At 38.9% G+C, this 13,168-nt stretch overlaps 1 protein-coding gene across 1 annotated transcript in view; it reads right to left on the minus strand.

Moving 5' to 3' along the window:
• KCNH5 (potassium voltage-gated channel subfamily H member 5) overlaps nucleotides 1-13,168 on the minus strand; it is a gene marked incomplete at its 3' end in the record, with an annotated part of 156,653 nt that overhangs the window by 43,585 nt on the left and 99,900 nt on the right. Inside the window, exon 8 of the mRNA XM_080344898.1 lies at nucleotides 8,652-8,851. Within this exon, the coding sequence (XP_080201024.1) occupies nucleotides 8,652-8,851 (200 nt within the window). The remainder of the gene's footprint in view (nucleotides 1-8,651; nucleotides 8,852-13,168) is intronic.

Below are 13,168 nucleotides of genomic sequence, written 5' to 3' on the forward strand. Positions count from 1 at the left end.
TTGTCATGATAAAGTGATTCTCCTAATGACATATTACTGTAAGGAGATGTATGGAGATACCAGTTATCAGCTAGTACAGCAGTAAATGAGTAATGATCCAAGAGTTAGCCAGGAACAAATATCATTTATTTCAGCTTTCTTGTCTGAGAACAGAGAATGAAATAGATGACAACTAAAAGAAATACTTAATATTAAAAGATTTGGCAAAGGAGCTTTGAATAATAAAGACAAATGTAGCTATATGTAGGGGAAAAAAAAAAAAGAGGAAAGAAAGATACACGATCTCAATCTTCAGCTTCATGTTTACTGTATGCTCCAAGCACAGGACTTCACAAGCTCCAACCTGACTTTGCAGCACTTCTTTGTGTGTTTACAAATAACAATGTCATGAATTCAGAAGGGGTCTCACAGATGCCACCAGCTTCTCTATTAGTCGTACTGTAGAACGGGGTTGTTGGTGACACAGATTATAGTTCGTAATCATTTTGTTACTTCCAAAAAATACACATAATGTGATATAGAATCACATAGAAGCATTTGGAAGCTAATGATAAAACAGTCCAAGGATCATAAGAGCAGAAAATGGGCACTTCAAATTGAGATAAATTTTCTTCTGTCCCTTATTGACAATACAAGACTTCAGCATCCTTATCATGAAATGCTCTTAATGAGATCTCAACATTTTTCAGGCGACATGCAACTAAAAAGATACAAACTAGTAGCAACATGGTTGTACATAAGTCTGTATGGTGTACGAATGCAAACACGGGTGTAAACAAGAATTTCAGTTTAAGAGAGAGGATATCCTGTAACATTTAATTTACTGTTTCGCTGTTAGAGAAATGCCTCCAACGCATCATGTCAGTAGAACCCTTAAATTAGAACCAAGTTCAGCTGGGACACTTGTTCCAGCCTGTGTATTCTTTCAGCAGTGTATCAAAAAACAGCAAGACAGATTTCTGAAGAGGAAATTTCCTTAGAGATTTCAAGACCTTTCTCAGTGAAACCTGTACTTTATAAGCAAGGCAGGATATTCAGGTTGCTGACTGCAATGCTTTACTAACTGATGGTTTTGGAGCATGCGACTTGGAGTAGAAAGTCTGCAGGGACCAGATGCTTGTGCTCCTACCGAAGTTGCTTTGTAATAAATCCGTAGCCACAGACTTCGTAGTCAGCTTTCCCATATGCATCCAAGCAGCAGGAAAGAAAAGAGCCTGCTGCCTTTCAGTGCAAAATCAAAGGAGGAAGTCAGATTCTACCCAGAGGAAAATCTTTTCTGGCTGTATAAGCTGTGTTTCTACCAGAAAAGGAGCAAGGCTCCGTGCCACACATGAACAGTACACATATATCCACAAAGACCCAAACCACTACAAAGCTGAGATAGGAGAAAATAAAGGAAAGAATAACATTTATCACTCCCCTTCGCACAGAAAATTAAACCTCCTCGAAGTCAGTATAGGTCAACTGCTGAGCTCTGTCATCACCATCCGGCACCCAGCTGGTAGAAACCTCAACACAATGACACCCAGTGCAGAGATTCAACACTGCTGCCATGTCTAGAGCACCCCATGGCATATGTAAAACACTGGCGGTGAGTGAAAAGCTTCTGGTTGCTGCTAGAGATTGGGAAAGGCAATAACCAGCTCTGGAAGATTCACAGGGAATTGGCACAAAACGTCTCACTATCTTTTCAGCTCGATATCTGTAAAGGGGGAATGAAACCTCCCAAGGAGATTCCATCTGATTTTTTTTCTCTCCCATCCGTTTCCTCAGCATGCTCAGGCAGTTTAAGATAAACCCCTTGAACATTTCAAAGAACTCTATGGGGAGCAGAGATTATAAAGAACTCAAAGAAAAGCAAATGAATTGAAACAAAAACTGTACAGATTAAGAGTGTGTCCAAACAATATCTTTTAGGGTGGGTTTAAATATTTTTTTAAAAAATCTCCCCCAGCTGGAATACACTACAGAATGGCTTAGGAAATATTACAGAATCTGTTAAGACTTGTTAACAAAAAGGGCAGAGGCCAGTGAATCATGAATGTTATCTATTTGCAATTCTCTTTCAGCATACAGGATTCTCACTTTCATGGAGCTGTAGCTAAGGGATATATTGACTGATATTCAAGTGAAGAGCTTAAACAGTCTTAGCGGTTGAATAACAAGGGTCGTTTCCTAAATGAATAACCATAATACATATTGGAAATACTAAAGACTGTCAGCGTTGATAATAAATAGACTAAACTCTAATTTCTAACCAGCTACAGGCCACCAATAGCTCTTTTATTTTGCAGAGAAAGGCTATTATGTATTTTCAGACATATTCATCTGTCATAATAAAGGTCAGTTCTTTCCAAAAATACACAACACCCTCTAGGCAACTGACCAAGCTATTCAGGGTTTTAGAAGGATTGGCTCATTTGACTGTTGAAGTCTTCTGCAGACTGGGCTCTAAGTGTTACATTTGGCACTGGATGGAGGCCGAAGGTACAAAGGTAAGAAAACAGCTGATTGGCAAATCACAGAGCATTTTCCTGTAATAATCAGGTAATTTTGTCACTAACTCTAAGGTGATGTATAGAACTGAGCAGTTATTAACCCTGCATGCATTAGGCTACTCTTTAATACATCATCGAGTATCTTGGCACTAAGAATCAAATTTCAGCAGCAGTGGTGTGCTGCATTTTAATTGCACTAAAATCCAAGGTCACTTGAATTTAAATGCTCAGAAACCGAGATCTGAAAATCAAGTCTCATTAGTGGAGTTTGGCTTGTTTTCTTGTTAACGACACATGATACGAACCAGTGATCAAAATGGTTAGATTTAGTGGTATAGTAACAAAATTAACCACTTTTTAACTGAGCATCAAGATCAAAATCCCTAGAAACTGGCTCTTTCAGACAGAACCTGGCTAAAGGTCTGAAAAACCGGGGAAGATGAGAGGCATCATCATGTGTTTTAAATAATCAAGTGTTTCACCAGAACGGGGCCTGCTGGTTTGTCTAACACACCGTGGCACACTGGTAACATTCACCAACAACCCAAAGTAGCAGATCCCAGGTTGCCTAAGAGCTGTAGAAGTCTCAGAACAGTTAACGGTTTTGTTTTCAGGTTTGCCATAACATCTACCCCTAGCAAAATCATCACATGACCTTCTAATGGGGCAAAGGATAGCAGACAACAGGGAATTCTATCATTAAAATCAACTTTTTAAATAAAAGAAAGAAAAATAAACATCTGAAAGAATATGGCATACATGAAATAATCTCTCAAGTCACAACACCTTTTGGAGTGACAACTTTTGGCAAGAATGGAGTCGATCAATGGATTATTTTACTTTGTGCTTCTTAAGGAGGTGGCTTTATTTTCCAACATGCAGCATTATGTAAAGACATTCAAGGGTGAAAGCATTAAGAAAACAGATCTGGAGAAGAACTTCCCCTAGATGCGGTCTCTGGAAACGACAGCCCCTCTGTCAGCTCCATCCCCTTGGTGACAGTGCTCAGGAAAATGCCCGACCCATCCACTTGGGTACTCCTTCCCCCAGAAAATAAACTCATGAGCTGTTCCATAGCTCTGGCATTTCTTAGTCTAATCCATATCAATCCCAAGATGAACACATCCAGCAGGCAGAGGTAACTGTGGACAATCTTCCTGGCTCTGCACAGTGCGTACAGGAGGTAAATAATCCATACCATCCATAAAGGTGAAACAGAAAGCCCCACTGGTGACAGGCCCCACTCTTGGACCCGTGTGAAGAACAGTGAGACCCTGACCGCTCTCCAGAGAACCGTGGACTGCAACTGTACCTGGTCCCAGCTCAGCTCTCTAAGACGAGGGAAGACTTCTTGTTCACCTCGTCCCGATCTGCAAGGAACGACCAACAACCCCGCTTCTACAACGAAAAAAAAATACTTGTCCAAATGATTTTTACCTTCCCTCTTCAGCAGGGAAATGTATGTAGCTGTCACACCTAATTTTGTAGAAGTTCTCTTTGGCCATGAAGCTTGGAAGCCTTCTACCCCGGTCATCCACGAGGACATCCAGACAGCACTTACAGATACTTCTGTGTGATAGGACACTGTAGGAATGGCAGCCTGATTCCCCTGTTCATCTCAGTGTATCATTAATTCCTACTTGAAGGTCTTGCTAACAGCAAACATGACTAAACTTCACTGTCCTTCTGTAGATTAATGTTTAATAAAGTTACAACCTGTATCTATTTACCATAAACCCATCTCTTCTGTATGAAAGCTTAGTGGGTCAGCAGTGAATAGTTTTAATACTGTGTTATTTTCCCATTATTTCCATTTCAGTCATTGCAGTGTGGAATTGGCTCTCATTATTTGAATTGCCACTGATGCTTAGGTTGAAACAAAATAGAAGCCTTTTTTTCTCTTTCAACCTATGGCTTTTCTGAGCGAAATGACTGTTAAAACATGATAGACTTTTATTTAATTGCTTGCTGAGCAAATCCTAAACCATATGACAGCATAGAGGTCAGGAATAGAAAAATCTTTGGATTTTACTGGTATTTCAGAACGTTATCATTAGATGAGACCTCGAGACATCTGCATGTTAGTTAATGGTTGTTCTGCTTTTATGTATAATGACCTATTTCTTATAGAAGAGCTAATATCTATAAATTTTTCATTTGCTGCCTAGAGATTTCAATAAAAACTGAGAGATTTGAATTTGATGTGCGCTTCATATATTAAATTATTACTGAAAAGATTTTTTTCAGCTGCTTAAAAGTGGTCATATACAGAGAAGATACTGCCTCTTTATAATGTCTCTCAAAAAAAACAGGTCCTGCTGGATGAGAGATACCGTTTAGCATATAAAGGCTTCTTGGCTTTCTCACCATTTTAGCCCTGCTCATTATTAGATGAATAAACCTGAAACCTGTAGCATTAAAAATAATAATAAAAAAATCCATCTTATCTGAGCCACTGTTACACAAGAAGATAAGAGTCCATATGCATGTATTACATATATCATCCCAGTTGTCACAGGAGGGCTCTCATGTTTAAGTGATTTAAGATTATAGATCAGAGGCCACTTACTTCCCCTTAAGTAATAATAATAAATATGCTAATGCTTTTAGTGTCATTGTTAATTCCTTATTTGTGAACACTCAGAGACAGGCTGAAGCGCTGTGGTTTGAAGACAGGATTTGAAGATGAGCAATTCCCAAAGAGAAGAGGAAAGCCAAAATTGTGTGCTTAAGACATCATCTCTTCAGTCTGGGGGAACAAGTCCTCTTTCACATACAAGGACAATAGACTAGGGCTTTAAAACAAAGTTCTGTTTTGGACAGCTTGCTCCCACAAGCAGCAGGGAATATACCTTCATTAAACTTCCTCCATGCTAACTTTGTCTTCAGCTCCCATCTAAGGACTCATTCTGACCAGTTTTAGCCAAGATCTTCTTTGGGACTACACACTGAATGTGTCATTCAAGGACAGATATTTGAGAGCTGATGCAACAAATGCATGTGTTAAGTTAATGTGTTAAGTTGCAGTAATTCCAATCAAGCTATTAACTTTTATTTTAACATATATTAATTTATAATATTTAATTATCAGAGAAACACATGCAAGTACTTATTTTTACTCCATCAATTTACTAGGATTGTTCATCACCATAGGAAGCTACTGCAACTCTCATATAAGAGCTTTCATTCCTTGTTAGAACATTAACCTTCTTGTTCTTTGAATTTAGATTTCAAAACAAAGCCATTTCAACATGCTGAGTGACTGAATGAAATGTATAATAAATTTGTGGCAAACGATGTCGCAAAACACATGCCAGTGTGACAATGCAGATATATTTGAAACAGTTTAGGATGTAATGCTGTATGTTAGGTTGAAAAACATCCTTGGATGATGCAAACTGTCTGAGCTGTCTGATGGAAACTGAAAAGATGATAAATTCCTCACTAATTATCATATGTCATGAGCACATGTGTTTTGCATGATAATAAGCTTATTGAAAAGTTCATAAAAATGAAAAAGAATGGGAAATAACATGATGCAAACATATCCAGAAAACAGACTGGTCAGAGTCTCATTATTGGAGCTTTGAAAACTAGATGGGAAGAAATCCCTAAGGTCATGTCCAGGCTGCCAGACAAAGCAGTGCAGAGAAGCAATGCAAGACCTGGGGCACTAATCTCCTATTCCAGCCTGTGCTGGAGCACTATCTGGATTTAGCAGCTCAGCTGCAGGTGCAATGTTGTCCCACTAGCCCCACTGTGCCTACAATAACAAAACTGATTTGACTCTGTGTACTAGGAGGTTCCTACAGTGCCCTCCCATCCGCTCGCTTCTCTAGAGTTAGTGCAGATGAACTGACTTTAAATGCAGAGGGTTTTATGACAGGGCTTGGAGGGGTAATGAAGGAACAAGAAAAACAATCCACTCTACATGACTAAACACTGGGACTGTACCATTGTTCCTACCATTTCCCAGCTGGGATTTACAATATTTTCTCATTTGTTTTGGTAAAGCACATCATAACACCTTCCTGAGTGGAAATAAAGGTAGGAAGGCTGCCTGGCTACGACACAGCTTTCCATCCTTTTGCTAAAACAAATCCTGATTTTGGGTAAGGTCCTGCAGCTGTAAGCAAAATGCCAGATCCTTACACTTATACAGACCCCAGGATGCTCAGTGCAGGCACCACAGGCCACTGGTGCTGTTGCTTTTGAAGACTTTCAGGCTGTAAGGGACACAAAACACCAAAATATTCAAGTGGATGCTCAAGATCTTAATGTTTATCTTGTCTCTGTTCTTCTGTAACATGAGCTTTTCTAGTAAGTTCAATTAGATGCAACTATCGATGTCCAGATGCCGAGATTCCAGAAATCCTTCTACTGTTTTAAATAGGTTTCAAATCCAGGCTTAAGTTTTGGCAAGTCTTTACCAAGGGAAAATTGTTAAAAACCTAAGTCACAGATTTTACAGCCATATTAATTATCTAGCTAAGCAGCCACTACTGTCTTACAGACCAGAGAACACTGCTTACCACGACTCAAAATTTTTGGCTCTAACTGCATTTTTATAATCTATAAAACTGGACATGCGTAAACTATGGAAAGAAATTTCAGTAATTGAAGCATTGGTTCTCCTAATTAACTGCGAAGCATCATTAAAATCTAATGAAACTGTAGTGGAATAATACAGGACACTGGCTTAACTGCAAGGAGATAAATGAAAATTAAAGTTGAATTTTCACAGGGTTTTGAGTTTACACAATAGGACTGAATGCATTTACAGTAGTTTACAATACAAAAGCTCACTTTTAACACCATATGAATCAGCACTGGTAAGTTAGGGTATTAGTGTATAAGAAGTTAACACATTTAAGATTGTGACACAGTGAAGCACAAGAATCAAAGAAATCAAAATCCTTGTTACTTAACATAGTAATATTTGTGATGGTAAACAGAATTTCACAGCAGATGATTAATAAGATAACTGCTGTTGAATCAGCATGATGTAAAACTAAATTTTTCAGTGGAGCAACTTCAACTTGGTGTATCCAAACAAGCTGCATCCTCATGCCATATTATGTAACAGATTCAACTGAAGCAAGAACTTCAAAGCTGTGCAAGCACTAGACATTTTAAGATATTAATCTGTCATGACACTTTCTTACCCTCCCTCGGGCAATTGCCTTTTAAGTTCTTAGGAGAGAAATCTTCATGGAAACTGGAGCTTGAATGCCTAATTTCAGCTGATGTGTATCAGGTCCACATAAGCCACAGGAGCATCGCCGATCTGCACTGACCAAAACTCCAGACCTAAAGCTGTTATATCTTGCCTACATTCAAGGTATTGCAGGTGGAAATCCTTCCATCTGACCTCAGCTGTCTCAAATATCCAAGGCTAGAGAGACTCACTGCACAGATCATGGAGAAAGAGGGGCTCTGAGGACCATTCACTTTGTCCTGGGACATGATGAATCACACTCTGAAGACAATCTTCTTTAATCAGCTTTTGAAGAAACCTAATTGACCAGTCCTTTCTGAGGGCTAAAGCCCTGTAGGACTTCCACCCTGCATGGCTATCAGTAGTGCCCCATTTTCTGTATCTCCCTACCAAAAGCCTTAAGTTCTAGCCGAGAGATTTTAGCTCAAGGAGATCAATCTCTACTGCCATTAAATTCTATACTAATTATGCTGATGGATATGTCAATGTCCTGGGCATCAGTGAAAGGTCCAAGCCAATCAAAGTCATTTCACTGCAACTCACAGATGTCAATACTTTTGAAAATAATACTGATGTAGGTTAGACACCAAATTACATTCTCAGACCAATCTGAAGACCAATTTCCTGTTGATTTCAACAGTTTAGTACATCAAAATTATTACTCCAAAATTATTAAAATTATTACTTTAGGCAAAGTAAGACTAGAAAGCAGAAAACATTTACCATAGTGAAAAATAAAGGCATATTTCCAAAGTGGCAATACAGTCCATTTTTAAAGCATCCAGTTTTTGATCCAAACACAAACATAATAACGGAGTAACATGCAGTTAAGAATTTGTTAGTAAGTTACACGCTGTCATACAGTCCTCTTTCTAAGAAAGCACACAATGGAGAAAAACTCTTGCTATCTAAATTGTTACCTCAGGTATTCATACCTTCTCTGTGTCAATTCCTTTAGACATGGACCAGGTCGAAACAATATAATCCATGACTCTTTCACTAAGGCCTTTTGGGACTTGATATAATTTTAGGAAATCCCTCACATTGTTCAGCATCTCATGGTATCGGTTGGTGTTGGCATACATTTGCTGGAAAATGGTGGTGACATTTCCAAAAATAGTTGCATAAAGAAGAGCTGAAATAAAACAAAAGTAATTAAAAATAAATATGTATGCACCAGTAAATGCTATTCATAATTCAAAGATAACTTCAAATAAATTTATGTATGTTTACAAATTACTGCAAATGCTGATGTGTAAACTGAAAATTTATATTTATACACACACTCACACGTGTACAGAGTTATTTATTGAATTTACCCATACATTTCATACAGCCACTCAGTGTTATCAGTCATACAGATAATGTCCATACATGGAGTTACTTAAAAACATCCAGTGCATTTTAACTCTACATCCTATACTAGTTGAAACTCATTTTCAAATGTAGCTGCAGCCTGAAAGTAAATGTTGAAGGCACAATCCCAAGAATCACACCTGGCAACGGACTATTACAAGTGTGATGCAGTGAACACTGTTTGATGGAAAATAGTTAATTTCTGAAGCCTAAATTCAGCAAAGTATTTAAGCAAAACCTTAAATGTACCCTTTGTTAGTCCTGTCTTGAATAGCAGTGGATTGAAAGATGCTTTTAAAGTCAAGCAAGTTTAAGGTGCCTTACTGAGGCAAATGACATTCTTCCATTAGGCATTACAGATGTTCCAGAAAAGAGAATTATTCCGATACCTCATAATAGCAATGCGCAGCACTTCTGCTCTTGACATTATCAAATACACAGAGATGTGCCTGTCATTTTTAATAATCTTTGCTCGGAGGTATTTTATAGCAGAATGCAGCTATGCATTTCCATATTCCTTTTGTGAAAAACAATTGTATCCTACACATGGCAAGAAAGAACCCACTGTGAAAGGAAAAAATGCCTTCCATCTCTCAGTGCATAATGCCTTCCCTCCACACATTCCTATATCCTTCCAGAAACTCACTTTGTTTCAAATTCATTTACTGTTGTTTATCGCCCCTGTTTGAGAGGTGGCATTTTTAAAGAAACACGGTGCTTTCCTAAAACCTGCCTAATAGAAAAATTGTGTTTCCATTTCTCAGTGCTTTTTACTACATCTATGTAAAAATTAGATGCTAAAGTTCATCAGAAATACAATGTTCATTGTTTTATGAAAGTCTTGGGATTTTTCATCTCAATGCACAAGATCATATCAAACGAGATCACACTATTTGTAGCAAAGATGAACACAAAGTTTCAGTTTTAGAAAACACAGCAGACGAATACCCTATGTGATGTCAAAAAACAAAGCTCTTTGCAAGGGTAGGTGTTTTTTTCCTTTTTTTACTGATTGTTGTATCATACCTGCTAGCTACTGAAAGGTTTTCTCTGCCTTTGTACCCAGTCACATATATATCGACACTCAGAATGAGAGTATGTGGATTATAAAAATGCCTAGATACAAGAATCACAGAATCACAGAATGTCAGGGATTGGAAGGGACCTCGAAAGCTCATCCAGTCCAATCCCCCTGCTGGAGCAAGAACACCCAGATGAGGTTACACAGGAACTGAGGGGCCCAAAACTGGACACAATAGTCCAGATGCGGTCTCACCAGGGCAGAGTAGAGGGGCAGGAGAACCTCTCTGGACCTACTAACCACCCCCCTTATAATACGCCCCAGGTACCATTGGCCTTCCTGGCCACAAGGGCCCAGTGCTGGCTCATGGTCATCCTGCTGTCCACCAGGACCCGCAGGTCCCTTTCCCCTACACTGCTCTCTAATAGGTCATTCCCCAACTTATACTGGAACTTGCAGTTGTTCCTACCCAGATGCAAGACTCCACTGTCCTTTGTTATATTTCATTAAATTTTTCCCCGCCCAACTCTCCAGCCTGTCCAGGTCTCTGGATGGCAGCACAGCCTTCTGGCGTGTCAGCCACTCCTCCCAGCTTCGTGTCATCAGCAAATTTGCTGATAGTGCACTCTATTCCCTCATCTAAATCGTTGATGAATATATTGAATAATACAGGCCCCAGTACCGACCCTTGAGGCACTGCACTAGATACAGGCCTCCAACCGGACTCCACCCCATTGACCACGACTCTCTGGCTTCTTTCCTTCAGCAGAATGTCAACTGATTTTTTTCTTTAATTTTTTTTCAGCTTCCTCCATTCTTTTGGACTTTTGTAGCAGGACAAACTTGACACAGTGCCACTTCTTCTCAGTGTAACATCCCTCATCCTCCTGAAGAACAGTTGCTGATTTATCATTAACTCAGCTCATCAGATGTATGAGTGCACAATATCTCATCTTGCCATCTGATGTTAGATGCATCTGAAAATGACTGTGACTACAAATGAAAAGTCATTTCTAGCTGTGTCTCCTAATATAGGGTCCTGGGAAGTTGTGCTTAAATACTACGTCTGTTCAAGAAATTAAGGACAGAATAAATCATTGGATCAAACCTGCAAAATTGCTGGAAGGATTATCCAGCATTACCTCACCAAGCCAGAATTAACAACCCTACACACCGTATAGTCTGCACAGACAAAACCAGCATTATCTCTCTGTTGGAAGTCAAAGCCTTCCTTTGCCTTCTGTTGGAAACAGTATAGAAACATGGTTGAGTTAGTCTAAAGATTCCACTTTTCTTACAGGTTACTGCATGGGGGGCCTTTGGCAAACACTAAAGGGAACCTACTTTGATATTCACAGCTTTGAAGCTGTTTCTCAGAGACTCTCCTCACTCGTGGTGCTTCCCTAGGCCAACACTGGTAGCTGCTGGGAGCAGTTTGCTGGTTTTTTGGGAGGAGAGCATATTTTTCATAATTTGGCATGGAAAAAATCCACCTCTCTGTAAAATAGCTCCCCATGCCTGTTCTCCATATGTAACCTAGAAAAGAGGGTCATTTAAAATAAGCTAACATTTATTGTTTTGCAGGTCTTGGTATGCAAAAAACAACAACTTTGTGCTGATAAGGAAACAGCAAATATATAAATAAAATACTTGTCATTGCATTTGTTATACCTGTTGTGACACTGTTCTACAGGGAAAGAAAGGGCCCACTGCTTGGGAGGGTCTACTGAGAAGAGGTTTAGTCTGCCTTAAAAACACAGGTTACCTGCCTTTGCTCCTCCCCACTCAACTTTGGGCTGGGGTAATTGCATCACCTGCAAACCTGACAGAGACAGGGAGGTGAGCTGGACCAGCTCCTTTAGCTGGCAGACATGTCTCAGTGCAGGAGCCCCTATGCATGGATGCCTTTCTCAGCCTTTATAGGTCTAAGGCTGTCCATCAATGACCCTTACAAAGGGTCATTGACCCAAACAAAGATTTCTCAGAGCACCCTTATTTAAGGAGCAAATGTCAAAGTGCCAAGTGTAGACCTCACCCCTCACCTATAAAAAACAAAGGCAGGGGGCTGCTAGCAAGGGCATTTCATTTTTCCTGTATTTGAATTATTTTTGGCAGGGAGAACTGGCAATGAAGACCATTTGCAAAAGGTTTTAAAGGATATAAGATACTGTGCCTCTCTTGATAATAAGAGGCTATAAATAGTCTCTAAAGAAATATGTAAAGGTATCTCTAAAGAAATATGTAAAGCTATACTTCAATAGTTTTAACTTAGTCTATCCATTTACAAGAAACAAGAAAGATGATGCTAGAGAGATTGAAGGTGAAATTACTTTACTCAGTTTATTTAAATGACTAGATAGGTCGAACTGCATTTATTCACCTTCCCTTTAATGACTCGCATTTCTGCAGATGTTTCCTGTTATGTTCCTACAGTCATGCAATGATCATTAACTTAATTGTCCTATGTGTGTAAATCTGGAACAGCCTTCACTAGATCTCATAGATATCAATTTGATATGATGATGCAGGAATATTTTTTCTCAGTCTTAAAGGTGAGGTTGGTGGTTCAACTGTTAATTTCCATTTTCACTCTTCGGTGCTGAACAATGTCCCCTAAATTATATACAAGGATCTAAGTGCTATATATTTTTACATTCAAAATGTGTGTTACTATATTTGTACATGCATAAAACGTGTTTAAATGATTTAGCAGTAGTGTTACATAAATCTATATGCCTCTTTAAAACCAAGGAACTCTCTAAAAAAAAGACTCACAGTTACCTAAATTATCCCAAAGCATTTCATGTCTTTTATTATTCTGACCATATGCTATATATGTCCACATCAGAACATCTGCCTTCAGGAACAGCTTGATTGAGAAATCTATTTTTCCCTATGGTCTGCTCTATGCTAGAATATTCTTAATCTAAGCATATATGATATACCTCTAAACTGTAATGGTAAAGAAGATGAGGTCTTGATCCTGGAAGAATATAGGTATTAATTCTCGCATGCTGAGGCTAGCTGCAACTTATTGAATAAAATTTTGAAATTAGGTATTCCTGTAGGATTATT

The sequence above is a fragment of the Nesoenas mayeri genome (assembly GCF_963082525.1).
Source record: "Nesoenas mayeri genome assembly, chromosome: 5".
Lineage (NCBI taxonomy): Eukaryota > Metazoa > Chordata > Aves > Columbiformes > Columbidae > Nesoenas > Nesoenas mayeri.